Source organism: Solenopsis invicta, chromosome 15, assembly GCF_016802725.1.
Source record: "Solenopsis invicta isolate M01_SB chromosome 15, UNIL_Sinv_3.0, whole genome shotgun sequence".
Taxonomy (NCBI): Eukaryota; Metazoa; Arthropoda; class Insecta; order Hymenoptera; family Formicidae; genus Solenopsis; species Solenopsis invicta.
Window position 1 is genome coordinate 3,656,869 of NC_052678.1, and position 22,837 is coordinate 3,679,705.

The 22,837-nt window shown below is 35.6% G+C and overlaps 2 protein-coding genes across 11 annotated transcripts in view; one reads left to right on the forward strand and one right to left on the reverse strand.

Moving 5' to 3' along the window:
• Positions 1–15,246, forward strand: part of LOC105193432 (acetyl-CoA carboxylase) — a 29,865-nt gene extending 14,619 nt beyond the window's left edge. For 7 of the 10 annotated variants that reach the window (XM_039458116.1, XM_026139475.2, XM_026139479.2 and 4 more), the window contains 10 exons: positions 5,621–5,744; positions 5,850–6,180; positions 6,870–7,167; positions 7,256–7,469; positions 7,544–7,877; positions 7,948–8,408; positions 8,536–12,375; positions 12,465–12,744; positions 12,819–13,099; positions 13,172–15,246. In XM_039458116.1, coding sequence (XP_039314050.1) covers positions 5,628–5,744; positions 5,850–6,180; positions 6,870–7,167; positions 7,256–7,469; positions 7,544–7,877; positions 7,948–8,408; positions 8,536–12,375; positions 12,465–12,744; positions 12,819–13,099; positions 13,172–13,786 — 6,771 coding nt within the window. In that variant the 5' untranslated portion in view covers positions 5,621–5,627 and the 3' untranslated portion in view covers positions 13,787–15,246. Of the gene's footprint in view, positions 1–2,717; positions 3,153–5,620; positions 5,745–5,849; positions 6,181–6,869; positions 7,168–7,255; positions 7,470–7,543; positions 7,878–7,947; positions 8,409–8,535; positions 12,376–12,464; positions 12,745–12,818; positions 13,100–13,171 lie in introns of all 10 variants that reach the window. The other 3 variants (XM_039458114.1, XM_039458115.1, XM_026139478.2) reach the window with 1 other exon arrangement.
• A 1,235-nt stretch (positions 15,247–16,481) lies between these two features.
• Positions 16,482–22,683, reverse strand: LOC105193352 (SID1 transmembrane family member 1). The gene is made up of 10 exons (XM_039458118.1): positions 22,665–22,683; positions 21,966–22,156; positions 21,310–21,605; positions 21,088–21,235; positions 20,938–21,021; positions 18,657–18,974; positions 18,004–18,553; positions 17,179–17,447; positions 16,907–17,116; positions 16,482–16,809 (listed from the first exon to the last, which is right to left on the reverse strand). The coding sequence occupies exons 1-10, from the start codon at positions 22,666–22,668 to the stop codon at positions 16,522–16,524; spliced, it is 2,358 nt and encodes a 785-aa protein (XP_039314052.1). The 5' UTR covers positions 22,669–22,683; the 3' UTR covers positions 16,482–16,521.
• Positions 22,684–22,837: the final 154 nt, after the last annotated feature.

Consider the following 22,837-nt stretch of genomic DNA (forward strand, 5'->3'; position numbering starts at 1 on the left):
GATTGATGGTATTTTTAAAGGGAAAAGATTTTTATCGACATCATTATCACATTAAATGCTTTATTTTTTTAATTATTTATTATTAAATTATTATTAAATTGACTAATTAAATTTAATAACGTGATATTATACTATTTCTTGATCAACTTAGAACTATACTTTAAAGACTGAAAATCTATTCGACCCGCAGTTTCGTGAACGTGAAAAATGATGTAAATAACATTACACAAGAAATATCAGCACTGAGATCTAGCTACGACGTTAGAGCTTCTCGATTATTTATAAAGGAACATTGATGCTCTTGAAATAATTGTGAGAATTAACGAAAAATTTTTTATTGGCCGCGCCTATTCTTTCGAATCAATTAAGGAGAGTTGCCAAATGCCTATCATTTAAGTTAATTTTTTATTATATTTCGCATTTGTGTGTCGTTTTAGATGCAAAGATCGAAATTATAACTTCAGTTAAGCTTGTTTCAAACTTTTATTATTACATTTTAAATCTTTTAGTAATAAGAAATTAATTTGTTACAAGCTTTTCCGTAACATACTGCGAAAGGTGATTTAGCTAACTGGTCAGCTAAAACAGTATCCGTAATCTTTTAAATTGTTTTGTCTTTAAAAATATATTGAATCTATCAATTGAAAATATAAGAAATTACTAATACTTATTTTATTAATAATTTATTTAAAAAATGATGAAATATCAGATTCAACTAATACGAATAAATAACAATAATGAAAAGGTTAAGATAAACTAACTATAGTTTTAAAAGCTTGAGTAAAAACCGGAGGCTTCTAATTTTTTTGCGGATTTTCTCGGTCTCTTTTCTAATGCCTATTTTTACCAACACAGATTGACTTTTATTTCAGTTTAATTTACTCTTTATCTTTCTCTAATTGTAAGAATCGGAAAAAGATGAAGATCAAAGTTAATCTACATTGGTAGAACTGAGCATAAGGAAAGCAAAATTTATTGGAAAAATATTTATCTACGAGGTGAATTTTTTTCAATAAATTTTTGGTAAAATTTACCTACAATTAAAAAAAATCAACGGAAAAATAAAAAACAAACCGATTTTTTCCGAACTGTTAATACTATAATACCAACATAAAACTGACTCGAATTTATTTTTGTACTTGACATGTTTTTATTTATAGCAATTATTAGTTTTACTGTCATCACTTATCAATCTCACATTAATGTCATTTGTATTGTAGCAAAATTGGTGGTTACGAGTTAGGAAATTTGATAGTTGAGACATTTGAGTTTATAAAAATATCGATTTAATTTTTAAAATAATTGTAAATATGTGCACTGAGAAAAAAATATTAAGTTAACTAAATTCTTCAACTCGATTAAATTTTTTTAGTTCAAGTAATTATGTACTCGACTTAAATACATAAAATGCTTGAACTTCAGTTTAAGCACTTATATATTTAACTTATAAATACGTAAATGACTTGAACTGAAGAAATTCCGTCAAGTTAAAAAATATAGGCAAAGTACTACTTTTTTCCTCAATATATTACATACAATGAATGAAAAATATTCTGCAACTATCTTACTTTTATGAAAATATAACAATTTAAAATAGAATTGCATAATGATGTTATTATCATCTAAAAATATGTAAATTAATGCAAATTTTTTATCATATGTACTTCATTTTCTAAAATATTGATAATATGCACGAAACAAGATAAAAGATTGTTGAGTTTTTCTCCACGTTACTTATTTCTTATTTACATTCTATTTTTGTCACTAAATGTTGCTTTAATTAAAAATGTAAAATATTGAAAAGGCTTTAAAAATACACATTTAACTCTTCCCTATATTTTTCCGTATTTACTTCCATGTTATCGAAAATGATGATAAAAAAGAAACGTTATACAACGATAGAATAATGGGATCGATTAAATTTAAAAATAAAATCGCTCTATTATGTCACTTTTTGTCATCTTTAATTTTCCGCTTTGTCTCGAAAATTTCACATCATCCGCCGAAACATTAATTATCTAGTCTTAATTACAATATTATATATTATTGTTTTAAATACGAGATTATAAATTATGGCAGAATTAGAAAGGTCCCGTGTGCGCTTCTCTCTCTCTTCCCAAGCATCGCGTGCGAGCAAGGAAGGGGAATTTACCTGTGTCGAGGAAAGAAAGCTGTTTGGATAATCGGCAAGAAACTCGCCAGTGAACACTCGTCTTCCTTGACCGCTAATGGTGAGAAGCCGTCATAAAAAGTTTACTCGTTCGATTCTTCTTAGAAAGCCGAACTCTGCAATGTCAAACAACTTTTGAACATTGTTGCACGTGTCACGACTTAAAATTTATATAATGTATAATTAAATATTCTTCTTAATATGTGCATAACAGTATGAACGATGGACGTCACGAAATTAATGTTTCGTTAGGCATTTTTGAAAATCATTATTTTTAGAAATTATCGTATCTTCGTTTGATCATCGTTGCAACGCTATTCAGAAGAGGGTATTCTGCATTTCGTCTGGCATTGCGAATATCTCGCGACTCTGTTGTGTTGAAAGATAACTATTATTTATTTTTTACCACCTTTTATTTATCACCTTTCTTTATCATGATCATCATCCTCTATATTTTCAACGAATTTCTCTACTATGCCTTTTTTTGCAACCGTGTTTTCTTTGGGAAGGAATGTGCGGATGTGATAATGCCGAACTTGATTTGCAGGATTAAGTACTTGTGCATCTCGATCGTCGCGGATCGTAACCAATAACGTCTTCAGATCCTTCGGCCTACTTAAACAAGACGTAATCGAGCGTTACGATAAATGAAAAATCCCGTGCTGGTGCGTGAATAATTGTACGTGGAGCTCATATTCAATTGTCGTCCTCGAGTTTCGCAGTCGCGGTGCACGTTTTCATTCATTTCTGCGATTCTGCATTTGACGAATATTTGGGCCCATTTATTCGGGAATTGCATGATGAAGCGACTAAAGAGGTTCGTCTTGGCGGAAAATACAGAAAGGGATCCGAACTGGATGAGCTCCGACAATCTATCGACTCGTGTCACCGAAACGAACACGACGCAAAACAGCAAGGAAAGCACCGATGCCGAAGAGAAGAATATGGATGAGACGCGAGCGAATCATCTAACGGGATTAATGTAAATTTTCTTTTGTGAATATAATAATAATAATAATAATAATACTGATAATAATAATAATAAGATTATTGGGTGCAGTGGTTTAAAAAGTGGTTTAAAAAAAGGAACAATCATAAAAAAAGAAGATAATATTATGACCCTTGATAAATATTATAGTCAGCCGTACACTGAGAAAAAAAAGTTAAATGACTAAACTTTTCAATTTGATTAAATTTCTTTAATTTAAGTATTCTTGTATTAAAGTTAAATACATGAATGCTTAAATTAAAGTTCAATTTTATGTATTTGAATTAAATAGATATATAAATTGAACAAATTTAATGAAGTTTAATTAAAAAAATTTAATGAAGTTGAAAAATTTAGTCAACTAACTTTTATTTCTCAGTATAGTATCTCCATTAGTTGGTGACGAATTCTAGTGATTATTTATAGAATCGCTTTTTAATAGCCTGACATTATGCAGTAGCTTTATAATATATAATTATTTATTATATAACAGTCAATACACAATATATTTATTAAGCATTTCTTATGTACTTTTGAAACTTTTTAAAAGTATATTTTAGCATTTAATTCCATACATTTTCTTATTTTTTTAGCTTGAGCATATTGTTACATGAATATATACGCTTGAGTAATCTGTTTTGTTATTTAATATCTTATTTGGTGTATTTTGAGTAATTTAAGGTTAATCAACATAAGATTTTACTGATGCAGCTTTTTTGTACCATGAATTTTTATGTCGGACTAATTGTTTCACTCTATAATCAGGGATTTTCGGATCGCTAATTATGAATCAGAAGGCAGAATTTTAAAATTCAAAATAATCAATCCAATGGCGGTCGAATAATTTAAAACTTTTTTAATTTTTACAAAAATCAGTATATTGAAAGATATACAGATATAAGAAATATTTATTTGGATTTACAGTAGAAAATATTAATGTTAAAATTAGAGTGCCTTAAATAAGTGTTTGAACTGTCGTTTTAATATTAATAATAGTTAAGTAGAAATTACATTTTTTTCATAGGAGCATACGTTTTGTTTGTTTCCAGCAATTATGCAAATAAAAATTTAAGGTTGCTTATTTTTTACACACTCTTTTTCTCTCTCTTGTTCATGTACTAAGGACTCTATAAAAATAAAAAAATCTATACTTAAAATCAAGAAATTTATCAAAAATTAAATACTGAGCGGAAAACGTGATACTTTAGGAATCCCATCACATAGGATTAAGCATACTGGCATCTCAACAGGCCTAATACGACCTTTGTTTCTCATATCGAAGTCGTTATTTGATAAATTTATTACACATTTTACTGCACATTTATAGTTTACATTACATTTATTATAGATTACGGCTACGTTCCGTTTCACGCATGATGCGCGCATGATGTATCATTTCCTGCTTGTTTAACATTTGGGGAATTACAAGGATAAAATGATATGCCATGCACACTATGTATGAAACGGAACGTAGTCTACATATATTACAGATTACATGTATTATAAATTTTTAGTATTGCAACTAATCTATATACGGAAGAGTTGTGTGTACGTAAATTTATTTGCATATATTCTGCAATAGTTTCTCTTGATTTTGAACATATATATAATTTTATAACAAAACGCTTTTTTTCATTAAACTTTTTGAAATCTATTTTTGTGGGAGAGATTGTTTCTCTTTGACACGTTATGGCAGTGAGGTTATAATACATTTTTATAAATAATATTTGTAATAAATATTTCATAACTTTGAGTCTAGAATCAATTGAACAATACATTGATGAATATAATCATTAAGTTTTTAATTTAAACTATTGATTATTAATAAATTTATTGTACAAAATATAACTTGGGGGGGAGGTGTATTACCATCTTTTCCTCTAATATTATAAAAACCCCTTTAATAATTTATGCAAAAATATCGTGTCAAACAAACCTTGAGAAAGAAAAAAGTTTTAATCATGAAAAAAGTTTTAATTATGAAAAAAAGTATTAGAACGTTTCAGTCTTCAATCAGTTGAGATAATGAGGCTCAGACATCACATATTAATGCTACATAAAACATTAAATTTATCATTTCACTATTTAATAAAAATGCGTCTATGTTCTTTAGGTACCAGAAACATGTGTTATCCAATAAATTAGACTATCTGTGAAATTATGTTATTTTGAGATTTCAAGTAGATCATAGTAGATGATATAAATGAAATAAACCGAAAGCCGCAGATGTTAACAGGCGACTGTGCCGTATTGTTTCTGCTGTATTTTTCAATAACAACAGTTGGCATAAATACTTTATTCTTTGTACGTATTCTTAACCGACAGGTTGATGATGTGAGATGTTTTTGCTCGTAACGAACTCGAAGTGTGTCAGTCGATACTTATATGCGAAGCGTAATTTAAAATATGTAGGTACTGTTGTGAGAATATAAATACTTATGAACGTGTATACGATTTGACAGGCCCAGTATGTCACAGGGCACGGTGATGATCCAGATGCAAAGTCGGCTCCATGAGAAGGACTTTACCGTTGCGACTCCCGAAGAGTTTGTCCGCCGCTTTGGAGGCACCAGAGTCATCAACAAGGTAAACACTTGCTTCAACTCACGCCTGGAGTTTCCCAGAAAAATTCATATCGAGGCTGACATTGCCACGATATTACGATCCTTACCTTTTGGATCGTTGTTTTAGGTGCTGATCGCTAACAATGGTATCGCGGCAGTTAAATGTATGCGATCAATTCGACGTTGGTCCTACGAGATGTTTAAGAACGAGAGAGCCGTGCGCTTCGTCGTGATGGTTACGCCGGAAGATTTGAAGGCGAACGCGGAATACATCAAAATGGCAGATTATTACGTGCCCGTACCGGGTGGGACCAACAACAACAATTACGCTAACGTGGAATTGATTGTCGATATCGCGATACGTATCCAAGTTCAAGCAGTTTGGGCCGGATGGGGTCATGCCTCGGAAAATCCTAAACTTCCGGAACTGCTCCACAAAAATAACATTTGCTTTATTGGTACAGATAACATAAAAAATCCCAGTAAACGATAATGGATTAAAGTAGTTTGAAAAGAATTTATTTTAACGTTCACGAAGGTCTACTTCTGAAAATCTGAATTTATTTAAAAACCTAATTTATATCCATTTACAGGAATTGAAAAGAAGCACATTTTCTATACCTTTTAATCCAGAAATAAGTTCAGTTAAAATAAAAAATAAATTGTGAATACTGCTAAGGTCAAAATTGTGGACATAAAATACAGTTTTTTCGATCTAATTAAACCCACAAAAAAGTTTCTACTTGAAAATGGACCATGAATGCTCAATTTAAAATTGTGAATAAGAAATGCATTGTTTCAATCTATCCGAATCTGTAAAAAGTTTTTATTTAAAAATGTGTATTAGTTTCTGAAAATATTTGAATTTATTTTAATAGCGTCAGAAGCATTGACAGCTTTATTTGTATTGTCGAATAGAAATGCTTTCATTTCTGTAGTGTCCAATTTCCGTCCATTTTCATGGATTTAAAGTATACATTCGGATAAATTAAAATTTTAAATCCATTTAAATCCATTTTTGTTTACTGGGGTCGAATTAATTAAAAAGAAGAGTAACAAATTTTTCGTGGAATTCTAATATTTGTACGTTTGGGCACTTTCATATCGGTACGTTTTTGCATTCTTACGTTTCTATATTTTTTGGCAGGACCGTCTGAGAAAGCCATGTGGGCTTTGGGTGACAAGATTGCATCGAGCATAGTCGCTCAAACTGCGGACGTACCGACGCTTCCCTGGTCAGGATCGGAATTGACAGCGCAATACAGTGGGAAGAAGATCAAGATATCGTCGGAACTTTTCAAAAAAGGATGCGTTGCCACTGTGGAAGAATGTCTAGCAGCGGCTAACAAAATCGGCTTTCCGGTTATGGTAAAGGCGAGCGAGGGCGGTGGCGGTAAAGGAATCAGGAAGGTTGAAAACGCCGAAGAATTACCTGCTTTATTCAGGTAAGTTTTCAAAGTTCTGCCCCTAAAAGAACTCTTGCTGTATAGCACTATGTAAACCATTTTTATCGCAAGGATTTCTAACGTTTAGGCAAGTGCAGATCGAAATACCCGGCTCACCAATATTTATTATGAAACTGGCCAAATGCGCTCGCCACTTGGAAGTGCAATTACTGGCCGACAATTATGGTAATGCAATATCGTTGTTTGGGCGCGATTGTTCTATCCAGAGGAGGCATCAAAAAATCATTGAAGAGGCACCTGCCGTGATTGCCAAACCAGAAGTTTTCGAAGAGATGGAAAAAGTAAATATCACTAATTATATACATCTTTGAAACGTGTTATTGATTGCTACTAAATGTCTGCTATCGTACAACAGGCCGCTGTGAGATTAGCAAAAATGGTGGGATACGTTAGTGCGGGTACCGTCGAATATCTGTACGACACAGCGGGCAGATATTATTTCTTAGAGTTGAATCCTCGTCTTCAAGTGGAACATCCATGTACCGAAATGGTATCCGATGTGAATCTGCCGGCCGCCCAGCTACAGATAGCAATGGGCTTACCGTTACATCACATCAAAGATATACGTCTTTTATACGGTGAGAGCCCTTGGGGTGACAACCCGATTGATTTCGACCAACCCCATCATAAGCCTCAACCGTGGGGGCACGTTATCGCGGCTAGAATCACCAGCGAAAATCCCGATGAAGGTGAGAGATTGCTTTCTACTGTGAGAGATTTAAGTTTACACGAAAATTGTATAATTTGCTTGGATTTTAGGCTTCAAACCAAGTTCTGGCACAGTGCAGGAGTTGAATTTTCGATCATCTAAGAATGTATGGGGTTATTTTTCGGTTGGTGCTTCGGGAGGACTTCATGAGTTTGCAGACTCTCAATTTGGTCATTGTTTCTCGTGGGGCGAAGATCGTAATCAAGCTAGAGAGAATTTAGTCATAGCCCTAAAAGAATTGAGCATCAGAGGCGATTTTAGGACAACGGTCGAGTATCTTATCACCTTGTTGGAGACTGAATCCTTCCTACAGAATAATATAGATACCGCCTGGCTCGATTTACTGATCGCCGAACGTGTCCGAAGCGACAAACCAGACGTCTTATTGGCTGTTACCTGCGGAGCACTTCATATTGCCGATAGAGCGATCACAGCCGCTTTTACTGGCTTTCAAACTGCTTTGGAGAAAGGCCAGATACAGGCCAGCAACGATTTAGATAATGTTGTTGACGTAAGTTTCTGTTCCATGTTATTCAAATAATATAGTAAAAGATGTTTCTTTGAAAAAGTTTCTTGAAACTAATTTTGTGCTATACATTATATATTTTTGTTTTCTTTCATTACATTATGTGTTGCAGGTAGAGCTTATTAACGACGGATTTAAATATAAAGTACAGGCTGCCAAATCTGGTCCAAATTCCTACTTCCTCGTGATGAACGGTTCTTACAAAGAGATCGAAATCCATCGTATGTCAGATGGAGGATTGCTACTTTCGCTGGACGGTGCCAGTTTTACGACTTACATGCGCGAAGAGGTGGATCGTTATAGGATTGTCATCGGAAACCAGACGTGCGTTTTCGAGAAAGACAACGATCCGTCCTTATTGAGATCACCGTCTGCCGGCAAATTAATCAATTTTTTGGTCGAAGACGGCGGTCACGTTGGTGCTGGTCAGGCATATGCCGAAATTGAAGTGATGAAGATGGTCATGACTGTTACTGCTAGCGAGGCAGGGAGCGTTTTTTATGTGAAGAGACCTGGCGCTATATTAGAAGCCGGTACATTGATCGCACATCTAGAGCTGGACGATCCGTCATTGGTAACTAAAGCGCAAGAATACACGGGACAATTTCTCGCGGCAGTGGCGTCGGCTGTACCAGAAAAATTGAATCATCTTCACGCCAAATATCGAAATGCTTTAGAAAATACGTTGGCTGGCTACTGCTTACCCGATCCATATCATTTACCACGTCTGCGCGAGCTAATCGAGAAATTCATGTTTTCGTTACGCGATCCTAACTTACCATTGTTAGAACTGCAAGAGGTGATTGCGACAATATCCGGTAGGATTCCCGTCTCGGTGGAGAAAAAGATTCGCAAATTGATGTCTCTGTACGAGCGAAATATCACGTCGATCTTAGCTCAGTTTCCTAGCCAGCAGATCGCTGCTGTAATTGACGGACACGCGGCAACCTTATCCAAAAGGGCCGAGCGAGACGTGTTCTTCCTGACCACTCAAGCCATCGTGCAGCTGGTACAAAGATACCGGAACGGTATACGCGGCCGAATGAAGACTGCCGTGCACGAACTTCTGCGACAATATTATACGGTCGAGAGCCAATTTCAACAAGGTCACTATGATAAGTGCGTCTCTGCGCTAATAGAAAAGTACAAGGATGACGTCGCCACTGTGACCGGTATGATCTTCAGTCACAATCAAGTGACAAAGAAGAACGTCCTAGTCACTATGTTGATCGACCATCTATGGGCTAATGAACCCGGTCTCACGGACGAGCTTTCGAGCACACTAACGGAATTAACCAGTTTAAATCGCACGGAGCACAGCCGCGTCGCGTTGAGGGCCAGGCAAGTGTTGATCGCCGCCCATCAACCCGCGTATGAGCTTAGACATAATCAGATGGAATCAATATTTCTTTCCGCAGTGGATATGTACGGGCATGACTTCCATCCGGAAAATTTGCAGAAACTCATTCTCTCAGAAACGTCCATCTTCGACATACTTCACGATTTCTTCTATCATTCTAATCGCGCGGTGTGCAACGCAGCTTTGGAGGTTTACGTACGACGAGCTTACATCAGTTACGAACTAACATGTTTGCAGCACTTGGAATTGTCCGGCGAGATCCCGTTAGTGTATTTCCAATTTGTTTTACCCAGCAACCATCCTAATCGTCAGAATCAGTCTCTGGTGGATCACAGAGCTGGCGCGATGGCGGCTTTCCAGGACCTCAATCAGTTCAGCCAGTACGCGGACGAGATCTTGGACTTGCTGGAGGATCAATCGAGCCCCACGCCGATAGTGTCCGCGAGACTATTGGAGGCGATGGATGCAGTTGGTAGCGAGTCGCGACATAGCACGTCGATCAACGTCTCTTTGAATGCTGGCGAGACGACAACCACGACAACGACAACGATCACCGATAAGTTAGCCGAGCCAGTTCATATCTTGAGCATCGCGGTCAAGGAGAACGCCAACGAGGACGACGCCATCATGGCTAGAATGTTTGGAGATTGGTGCGCGAACAACAAGGAGGAGCTGATATCCCGCGGCATCCGAAGGGTTACATTCGCCGCCCTCAAGAAGAGGCAGTTTCCCAAATTCTTCACCTTCCGTCAGCGAGAAGGCTTCGTCGAGGACCGAATCTACCGGCATCTCGAGCCCGCCTGCGCATTCCAATTGGAATTGAATCGCATGCGTACGTACGATCTTGAGGCTCTTCCGACATCCAATCAGAAGATGCATCTATACCTCGGGCAGGCCAAGGTTGCCAAAGGCCAGCAGGTTACGGATTATCGTTTCTTCATCCGTTCGATCATACGACACTCTGATTTGATCACGAAGGAAGCTAGCTTCGATTATCTGCATAACGAGGGCGAGCGCGTCCTGCTCGAGGCCATGGACGAGCTAGAGGTTGCATTTTCACATCCTCTCGCCAAGCGCACCGAATGCAATCATATTTTCTTGAACTTTGTGCCTACGGTTATCATGGATCCTAGCAGAATAGAGGAGAGCGTGACAAGTATGGTGCTGCGATACGGACCGAGATTATGGAAGTTGCATGTCCGACAGGCAGAGATAAAGATGACTATACGGCCGGCACCAGGAAAACCGACCTCCAACGTACGTCTCTGTATCGCCAACGACAGCGGGTACAGCATCGACTTGCATCTCTATACGGAGGCCACCGACTCCAAAACTGGAATCATTCGTTTCGAGTCTTATCCACCCACCGCGACGAACGCGACCAATTGGAGACCGGGTCCTATGCACGGGTTGCCAATTTCCACGCCGTATCTTACCAAAGATTATCTCCAGGCGAAGAGATTCCAGGCACAGAGCGCCGGTACGACCTACGTCTACGATTTGCCGGACATGTTCCGGCAGCAGCTTGAGAAGCTGTGGCAGAGATACGTTGAGGAGCGACCACCTAGCGAGGGTCAGAGTCCAATCACGATTCCTAATCCAGTGATGGATGTAGTGGAGTTGGTGCTGGAAGGGGAACAGCTGGTCGAGCAGAAGCGGCTACCGGGCGAAAACGACGTCGGCATGATCGCGTGGCACTTCACCCTATACACCCCGGAATATCCATTTGGCAGGGATGTCATACTCATCGCCAACGATTTAACGTACTTGATAGGCTCGTTTGGGACGCGCGAAGATTTAGTGTTTTGCAGAGCTTCTGAGAGAGCGAGACGGCTCGGATGTCCGCGCATATACTTCGCCGCCAATTCCGGAGCGCGTATTGGCCTGGCCGAGGAGGTGAAGGCTCTCTTCAGAATCTCATGGGAGGACGAGAACGAACCAGAGAAGGGTTTCAAGTACATATATCTCACGCCAGACGATTACGCTCGTTTAGTGCCCTTTAACTCGGTGAAGGCTTCGCTCATCGAGGATGCGGGAGAGTCACGTTACAAAATTACGGACATTATCGGCAAGGACGACGGTCTAGGAGTGGAGAATTTAAAGTACGCCGGACTAATCGCGGGGGAGACGTCGAGAGCCTACAACGACACGATTACGATCTCCATAGTGTCCTGTCGTGCGATTGGTATTGGCGCTTATCTGCTACGTCTTGGTCAAAGGGTAATTCAAATCGAAAATTCGCACATCATTCTGACCGGTTACAGAGCGTTAAACGCGGTGCTAGGTCGCGAGGTTTACGCTAGCAACAATCAGCTGGGCGGTACACAGATTATGCACAACAACGGTGTGTCTCACGCAACTGACGCTCGGGACTTGGATGGAGTGGCGACCGCTTTGAAATGGCTGAGTTACTTCCCTAAAAATAAGGGTGCTCCGTTACCGATCCTGTCACTCATCACAGATCCGATTGACCGGGAGATCGCTTATATGCCTACGAAAACGGCGTATGACCCGAGATGGATGCTAGACGGCAGAAATTGTACCGAGTCGAACGTTTGGGAGAGTGGCTTTTTCGACCGAGGCTCGTGGCATGTGAGTCTTGTTCTTTCTTTCTTTCTTTCGCTCTTGCAACCATTCGACATGAAACTGTATCGTTAATTCGCTTGTATCTTATGCAACAGGAAATAATGAGACCATGGGCGCAAACGGTGGTGACGGGACGAGCTAGGCTCGGTGGCATACCATGTGGCATTATTGCTGTCGAAACGAGAACTGTCGAGCTGCATTTGCCGGCCGATCCTGCCAATTTAGATTCGGAGGCCAAGACGATATCTCAAGCGGGACAAGTTTGGTTTCCGGACAGCGCGTACAAGACTGCCCAGGCTATTCAAGATTTCGGAAAGGAAGAGCTGCCGCTATTTATCTTCGCCAATTGGCGAGGCTTCTCCGGCGGCATGAAAGGTGAGTCTCGATCGTCATTTATCGATTAATCATTGTCCCAATTTTACTAATCATTTCGTTATTCTGGCTTACAGATATGTATGAGCAAATCGTCAAATTCGGTGCGTACATCGTGGACGGACTGCGGCAATATTGTAAGCCGATATTCGTTTATATTCCACCAAACGGAGAACTCAGGGGCGGCGCCTGGGCGGTTGTTGATCCTACAATAAATCCTCGTTTTATGGAGATGTTTGCCGACAATACCAGTAGGGCTGGCATCTTGGAACCTGACGCTATTGTAGAAATCAAATTCCGTAACAAGGACATTGTGAAGACGATGCACAGAGTCGACCTCGTTATACTGAAGTTAAAAGTACGTAAGCGATTTCTTATCTCTTTACATCAAAGTTCTCGATACGTTTACGTAATCTGCATGTGTTTTTAGGAAAAATTGACGACCGTAAACACGGCGGAAGAACGAGCAGAGATCGAAGCGCAGATTCGTAAACGCGAGCAGACTTTAGAGCCGATGTATCGTCAGGTCGCTGTTCACTTCGCCGAACTGCACGACACGCCAGAGAGAATGTTAGAGAAGAATACAATTAACGAGATAATATCGTGGAAAAAGGCGCGCCAGCTGTTTTACTGGCGATTACGACGACGACTCTCCGAAGAGGAAATTAAGAACGAGATCCTGTCGACGCAGCCCAGTCTCGACGTCAGACAAGTGGAAGCAATGCTGCGACGTTGGTTTATTGAGGACAAGGGAGCAACGGAGTCGTATCTATGGGATCAAGACGAAGCTGCGGCTTGCTGGCTGGAGGCGCAATGTAAAACCGACGACAGTGTTGTATCGCGTAATGTAATGTGCGTGAAGAGAGATGCGGTGGTAACGCGTATCAAGGAAGCTCTAGAGACCTGCCCGGAAGTAAGGTTGGACGCGGTGCTGGAGATTGCGCACAGATTACAGCCGGCAGAGCGAGCGGAGTTGCAAAGAACTTTAGCGCAATTAGAAACAACGGGGCAGGAACACCATAAAGACTCGAGCGCGTCGTCTTGAGTGCATTTCACGTAAGCGTACCTGTTTCCATGCTACGTATTCATTCCAACTTATTAATATTTAACTGCACATCAATAGTACAACTCATCATCAAAGATGTACAATTATTCATACCAATCCAAATAATTGTCCTGATATTAAGAGTTAATAATTGAGTAGACGACAAATAGAATGTTTCGTAAAATGGAAATATTTCAAATTTTAAATGAAATCTGAATACAATTGTGATCTCGTTTTGATATTGAGCGATGATGATTTATGTTTTAGTTAATTTCATTTAAAAATTGATAATTTTTAAGGAAACTGGAAAGATTTCAACGGTTGAAAATTGAGTAAATTTTAATAATTAGTGAACGAATGAATAATCATACATAAATTTTTATAACATGTTTTCAAAATCAGCCAAAAAGTCCAAAAAATATGAATATTTGAGATAGATGTAAGTAGTGCAGACTGCTGTAGTTTTGCTACAATTTTGGATAAACGAGTTGGAATTTTTTAATTCTTTTGATACCACTTTGTGAGATCTCTCTCTATAGGTTGAACATAAAATTAAATAAAAAATAAGATTAGAACAATGTCGATCCAAAATTTAAAAATTTCGAAAAATTTACGTTATTTGTTAAAACAGACTCAAGTAAATTTTTATGCACAAAAGTAGGTTCAATTTACGGAAAAATTTGTTACCTTTATTAAACAAAAAAAGTTGATATCTGCAAGCCGTTCTTGAAGTAGCGTAGCAAAACCAGCGAAAAATGCTGTTTCGAAAAAAAAGCAGCACTTAAAGCACGATAGAAATTTAAACGCCGCATGACGCTACCTGCTCATAGGAACTTTGTTGGTCATACACATCCTCATATTTTTGCTCTCCTAAGTTCAATTTTGCAAATTTCTAAAAAAAAAGAAAACAAGAAAGGTATTCTTAAAGAATCATACTGTCAAAAAATGTAAAAAATTGAATTCTTAGAAATTTTAAACTTCTCCGGTTTCCTTAAAAAATTTGAAAATATACACTAAAAAGTGTCTGATTGTTAAACGATTGTCTCGTAATTTATTTGGTACAAAGCGCTTCATATATTCGAAGATATGTTTTTAGGAAAAAATAGAAAGGCGTGTCACTGTCGTTCTGTGACTGTGACGAATTTATAGATTATACATAGTTGTATGTGGGGGAATACAAAGAGATTTATACCAAAAAATATCGCACATTCCTTCAGCTACAAAACGATTCTTTCGTAAAAGGATTTATCGGATGAGATTACTATTTCTTCATCGTGTTGAATTTTCAAGAATTAAACATCTTTATATTCAATTGTAAGTCTGTGAAATTGGGTATTACGGTAAATTAATATTCATATGTGTTAATCTAAATAATCAAGAGCTAATTATTTAATTACTTATAACCAAGGTTGGGTTAGTTAATGTTTTTTTTTTAATTAATTTAAATTAAAGTTAATTTATAAAATTAATTTAGTTACGTTAAAAGTTACATGAATAAAAAACTAGTTAAACGTTACGTTAAGATTAAATTAAGTTAAATTAAAAGTCATTTTTTTCTTTTAATTTAATATAAATAATAAATAGTATTATTTATAATAAATTAATAGAAATTCTAAATTTTTAAATTTAGATTATTCAAAACAATTATAACATGGATCATCAAATAAAAATATTTTATTTGTACGTTAAATTTATATGAAACAAAAAACATTGTTTCTTATATGGGAATGTATTTTTTCTTCTGTAATTTTTTTTCTTTTACATAAATTTTTAACTTAGGAAAAAGGTAAATTAAAGTTTGTTTCAAAAATAACTAGTTAAAAGTTAAATCATTTAAAATGAACTAAATTAAAAGTTAAAGTAGCAGAGAAAGATATTTTGACCGTTGCTGTATCAATACAAATTGAACAAGAAATCACAAACAATATAAGCACGAAGACCTAGCTGCGACCGTAGAAGGCGTTCTTGTTCAATTAAAATTAAAAGTTATTAACTCTTTAATTAATAACTGCCCAACCCTGCATTTTATTTGGCATGCTATCTTTTAATTTTTAATATTCATCAAATCTTCAACTAATGCTGCATTAGTAAGACACTCCCACGTTCAAGACGTTCTGTATCTGAAGGAATATGCGTTAAAAGTGCGGTATTCTGTACATAATTATGAAGAAACAACACACGCGCAAAATATATATATAAAATGTATAATTATTTTTTGAAGGAAAACATTGTAAGAGACTTTTACATTGTAAAACAACATGCTCGCGCAACTGCCGCATTTAAATAACATTATCTCACGACAGATGCGAAAATGTATACATTTTATGTATAATGTTAATATATTTTGTTCTCCATGTTAATTTCTCTTTTCTACAGTTTGCGGAAGATATATTTCCTTTTTTTCAAACATTATCACATTCTTTATGAAAAGTGCCGTCGGAGCACTGGAATTAAAATTTATTTACTGTAACAGACAACCTATAGAATCACATTCGTGCATTTATTCGAGCTCAACATCAACGCCCATTCTTTGATGCAGACAATACCCACGTTTCCATCGCGAGAAACACATACACGCATACACTCTTTTCTAAAAGCTTTATGTGTATATTTTATATAATCATTTGTAAAATTACTATTCTATCATGTAGTTTGTATATTACGTACATTCGAGAAAAAATACCTTATAAAAAAATATAACATTTCAAACAATTCTCAAACCTAGGAGATTATCTTCAAAAAACTGGTATTTGACTCCGATGTACGTCCGTTAGATCGTCGTCTAGAGTAAGCAATACCATAAATGAAAAGAACATTGCTAATGCCGAGAGAAAGTGCCAAATGTCATGAGAATCAAAGAAATTCAATAACGCGCAAGGTTTATTATAGAGGCGGGATTGGGCTGGTGTGAGAGCCCAAGAAATAGTTTTATTCACGAAGAAGTATAGGGCTGCTCCCCAAAACAGCATGGATAAGAGGATATAAATCGCGGGTGTGAGAAGAATTCTTTCCCTGTGGCAAAGCTGGAAACAAAATTTTCACATTGATACAAATTGGAAAATTCTTTTTGGTTTCTTACACGGCCAAGAAAGAGACGGAAAAGGAAGAGAATATACATACCTTCATCATAATGTAAAAGAATGTATATAAAATTAAATTGGACATCAATATAGCTAGTAAAAACGTTGCGAAATTGCCTTGCTGATACATATTTCCGAACACCGCGAGTCCAACGTTACACAAATTCGCTAATACGAGCATTATGAATCTCGCGGGATAAAACGGCCGGAGTAGATGCCATATGCCGCAGCGTGCCTCGTGCTTGAATCTCTGTAAGCGCATCAATAGCTAGTGTCTCGCAAAACGGTACGTAGCAACAAAAGAACACATACCTGTATTACTCTTTTAAAAACGCCTCTGTCGAATTTGCATCGTCCCATGTAATATATTTGTACAGTCAGAAAGAAGCATATCAGTAAATGCAGGATGGAAAATATTACTACAAAGCTCTTTGAACCACTCAGAACCCCGATCAATCCTGCGAATATTATAACGGCCAACATTCCGAACGTTACCGGCGCCCTGGCGTTTATATCGGGATGACGATTTTGGTAAATCTTGATCATACAGAGCACCGCGATTACATACATAAAGCTGGTGTCTAGATAATTGATGTAAAAATAATCGATTAACACAATATATAAAATCAAATATACTTCACCAGAGTTGGGCAGTAACCAGATCAAAAATTAAAAGTTAAATAATATAGTTAAAAGGTTGATAACTTCTAACCTTTAATTAATTTTAAATAATTTAATTTTTTTTTTTACTTTAAATAATTAGTTTTTATTAACTTTAATTTATTAACTTTGTTTCTAAGATAAAAATTTATTTATATAAAAAAATGATAGAAAAAAAATACATTCTGACATAAAAAACAATATTTTTTTGTTATTTCATAAACTTAATTTACAAATAAAATATTATTTGTTTAATGATCCGTATTAATTGTTTTGAGTAATCTAACTTTATCTAAAAACTTATGAATTTTTATTAATTTGATATGAACACTTTCCAAAATTAACTTTTAATTTAATTTGATCTTAACGTAACTCTTAACTGATTAATTTTTTGTTGATGTAATTAATTTTATAAGTTTAAGTTAATTAAAAAATTTAACTTATCCAACTCTGTACTTTGCAATTAATGTCACTTACCAAATTGGAAATTGCTACGGCTAGGGCATACGTGGTAACTCGCCGACAATATACCTTCCATTATTAGTGCAGTGCCCATTGCATAAAACAGACCGTAATGTTGTGGTATACCATAACATTTAATTTTCTCCTTATCCGGCTCGTTGTACTCCCGAGTGTAAGTTAGAAATATGAACAGAATACCCAGCATAACGTATCCGAAATTCGAGAACACATGATTAAAATCTGACAGCAAACCCAGCGGATGGGCGCACAAAAAATTGTAATAGCACATGTCTTGATTTCCAGTCGTGTGAAGTACGCGCTGATACGTCACCGCCAATTGTACGACCGGTAGCGTATAGAATATCGCGACGGTTGCCAAGTAATACAAATATAAACGGGATTTATGTCGCAGTATCCTCGGCTCCTTGCGAGCGAGATCGCAGACCGAAAGAATGACTTTCGTTCGTATTACATCTTTATCAGAGAGAGCGTCTTCCATTAGATCTATATCGTCCTCATCTAGAGATGAATCCTCCTCCACAGAATCCCATTGTTTCGGACTACTCTGATGGAATATTTTAATATTACAAACATATACTTTGCAAAAGATATAGAACATGCGTAACTGTCTATATGAAATTTGTGTGAATCGTATATTCATTAGTTACCTCTCCTATCATCGATGGACTTGGCAGGTGCTCGTTCACATCTTGGCTTTGTTCGTTTAGCGGTTCTTGCGTCGCAAGTTTTTTACTCTCTTTGATAGTGAATATTATTACAGCTATTATATAGGAGATACAAAAAACTAATATGATTGCCGCTGCTGATGCCGATGCAACGATGTAATCCTGTTTGGTAATAGTAGGATTTACAATTAATGTAACGTTTTTAGTACGAAGGGGGTCACTACTGGATAATCCACTGCAGTCGGAGTCCTCCCCTTTGACAACAAGCACAACGAAGAATCCTAACGGATAAGCCTCTCTCTGAAACAAATATTGTAACAGTTTTATATAATGTTTTAGGAAGCAACTGATCTAAAATCTGGATTTGATTTATAAAAAAAAAATTATTTTTCACTCATTCTTTTGCTCTTTTATTTATTTCTTCTAATTTCTCTTTTCATATTTTTTCCTCTTATATTATTTCTATTATATCTATTATATCACTATATATATATATATATATATATATATATATATATATATATATATATATATATATATATATATATATAGTGTATGTGTGTGCGTATTTTAATAATAATATTGTTGCATTACATTGTATAATAGCATATTACATAAATTTTGCAGGATAAGTTAATACTTTTTAAGCTGAATTAAATTAAAGTTAAAATAAAATAAAATAAATTTAATCAGAAATTAACAAAATAATGCCAATACGAGCCGACACTGGATGTATGTGTGTGTATATAATAATTTTATTATTACAATTTCTTACTCGAACTGCGCACCGAATGTTTTGTCAATCTTTAAAACACAATCCATTACATGAAATCGGAATCTATGATGTAACACATTAAATTGACGATCAATTTAATAATTTATCTCTCATTCTTTTCCCAATCTCAGAAAACACTAAGACATTATTGTGAAAAATAACACTTCAACCAGAGATTGAACCTGGGATTTCCGGGACGGATATTTTGCGGCACGCAGTTCGCATGAGTCAGAGATTGTAATAATAAAATTATTATATACACGTACATCCGGTGTCGACTCGTATTGGTATTAATTCTTCCGAGCCTGATTCCTTTTAATTTATTTAAAATTAATTTAATTAAAAGTTGTGTTCAAATTAAATTAATTTAAATTAAAAGATAATTTTGAAAATTATTATATTAAAGCTCCTGAGTACTCGCCGCGGCCATATTGAAGTCGTGACGTCAGAAGCGAGAAATTGCGTGAAATGACACGTAATTTTGTCCGACATGCCATTTGTAAATAAAGCCAATTTGGATAAAACAAACTAAGCAGATGACTTTAAAACACTTCTAAATATCGGTCACGACTATCCTTTTTCCGCTTAACAATCAGTAAATAGTTGTAAAAAGCATGTAAAGTAAAGCAATTGAAACAGGAAAACACATGGGCATATAATTTTGTCCGACGTGCCATTTCTAAATAATGCCAATTTGGATAAAACAGACTAATCAGATGGCTTTAAAACACTTCTAAATATCGGTCACGACTATCCTTTTTTCGCCTAGCAGTCAGTAAATAGTCGTAAAAAGCACGTAAAGTGACGTCTATTCAGACAGGAAAACACACGGATAGCTATTAAAAGGAGTGAAAAATGTACTTTTATGTATAAAATTCAAAGAAACTTTACTCGCGGTCCATTTTTACGAATTTGGTAAATACGAGACAAGTCATGTTTTTACAATGAAACACATAATAACAAAATGACATGCACGATAACATTTCATCGTCAATCTGTCACGTTTCACGTGTATTAGTTCTAATTTTGTCCGCGACGAAATGTCGCTACCGTCAACGCGGAGTTCTCGGCTGAGGAGTCAGGAGCCTTAATATTAGATTAAAATGCTGCAAATTATTAAAAATTAGATAAATTCGATAAAACAATTACAATATGGGTCATCAAATAAATTTAACATTTTATTTGTAAATTAAGTCTATGTGGAAAACATTGTTTTTTTATATGTAATTTTTTTTCTTTTACGTAGGTAAACTTTTAACTTAGAAAAAAGTTAATAAAATAAGTTTGTGTTTCAAATCAACTTGTGTTTAAAAACAACTAGTTGAAGTTAGAAAAACTCGTAAACTCGTTTAAAATTAACTAAGTTAAAATTAAAAGTTATTAACTTTTTAATTATTTACTATCAAACCTTAAAATTTTATCAATGTGTATATGTACATGTAAAATACATCCATTATCCTAAGATTATTGTAGTACAGCATCGCTTACCGGTACTGTGATACCTCCTCTTCTACTCATAGTCTGCCAGTGCCCAGAAAATTCAATATTTCGTTCCAGGTCAAATACAGGACACTGAAAAAAAGAAAAAAAAGATTCATAAATATTCTATGAAGAAATACATCATCAACAGTGACTCACCGATGTATTTTGTATAGACATGGTCATACAGACATCATTATTTGATTCAACACGTACAATGACTGAGGAATTTTCCTCCTTTGGAAAGATGTAGCCATAATATATAGGTTCAGATGGGGAAATCTGTACTTCTACTTTCTTTCCAGAACTACAAAGAATTAAAAATTAATGAATCCATATTTATAATACATTTCTGACAATGTTGCGTTTGTATAGCAATACCTTAAATAAAAGTCTGTAACTTCAACCACACTGAGATTAAAAAAGATATTTTCACGACTGGCTGTGGAGATACCGACAACAACATAATCTTCATCATCTTGTGCGTAACGATAATACTTCGTAGAGCATAGGGTACGACTAGTTTTATTGTATATCACAGTGTCTAAATCCGCGCTGTTGACAAGCAGGGGTATTTGCCAAGATAGAATACCCGTTGTTTGACGCACTACTATTATTAGTGGCAAACTATGAGTCGCGTTGCTTTCTATCTTAATTCTTGCAGTTTCCAGAGACATCTACAAATACATATTATAAAATATATAATTAAAAACAATTTTGTTCAATAATAAGTAGAACTTCTACTTATTATTGAACAAAATTGTTTTTAATTATATATTTTATAATATGTATTTGTAGATGTCTCTGGAAACTGCAAGAATTAAGATAGAAAGCAACGCGACTCATAGTTTGCCACTAATAATAGTAGTGCGTCAAACAACGGGTATTCTATCTTGGCAAATACCTCTATCTTAATTCTTGCAGTTTCCAGAGACATCTACAAATACATATTATAAAATATATAATTAAAAACAATTTTGTTCAATAATAAGTAGAAGAAACATATTCATAAATAAATTAGTTTTATCAGGACTTACATTGCTGGCAGGATACAAAAACACATATTCAATCGTAGCATTTATGGTTTTTGGATATGGTATTTTGTATTCAGCCGGAATAATAAATGTAGAGAAAGATGGGGATGAAAACAAAGCTGCAGTACTTGCGACATCAAGAAGCAGTAATATGGCAATCAATCTCCAAGTGTTTTGCATTTCCATTGATTTTGCTAGAAAAGAGGCAAAATGACTTGAACAAATACAGTATTTTCGTAAAATATATGACTATATACAGGAAATAGTGATGTAACTTGACATTCATATCGATATATCATATTGAAATAGTGATAAACTGAAAAGATATTGCAATGCAAATTATAAAAATTACAGAATATTGAAATAAGGATAAGCTGTAAGATAAGCACAGCTAATATTTTTATACCAACATTTTCTGTCTGAATTGATATGAAGTAGGCAAAGATTTTATATATTTTTTCGCTATAAACAATATTCCTTTTATTATTGTTCATCGCACGTAAGCAAATTCTAATTAAATTATCATGGACACATATTCGTACGTTGTTTATATATATTGGCTTTTTGATTATTTCATTTCAATAAAGTGTTACGCATACAAAACAACTTTAAATACACTAAAGCAACTTCTAATTTTACATCACTTTTTTACTACTTTTAAATTTTCGTTTTGTCAGAAACGTAATAACAAAACATTCCAACTCATATGTCAAACACATCGTTCATTTTCGTTCACGCAACTGCATGAATTGCATGCAACTGCACTGCAATGTTACGACAGAGAGGAACCTGAGAGCGGCCACGGCGGCCTTTTTCCTATAACGCTTCGAAACTCCCGTACACTAGTGACGCACATCTATTCTGGTCAGAATGGG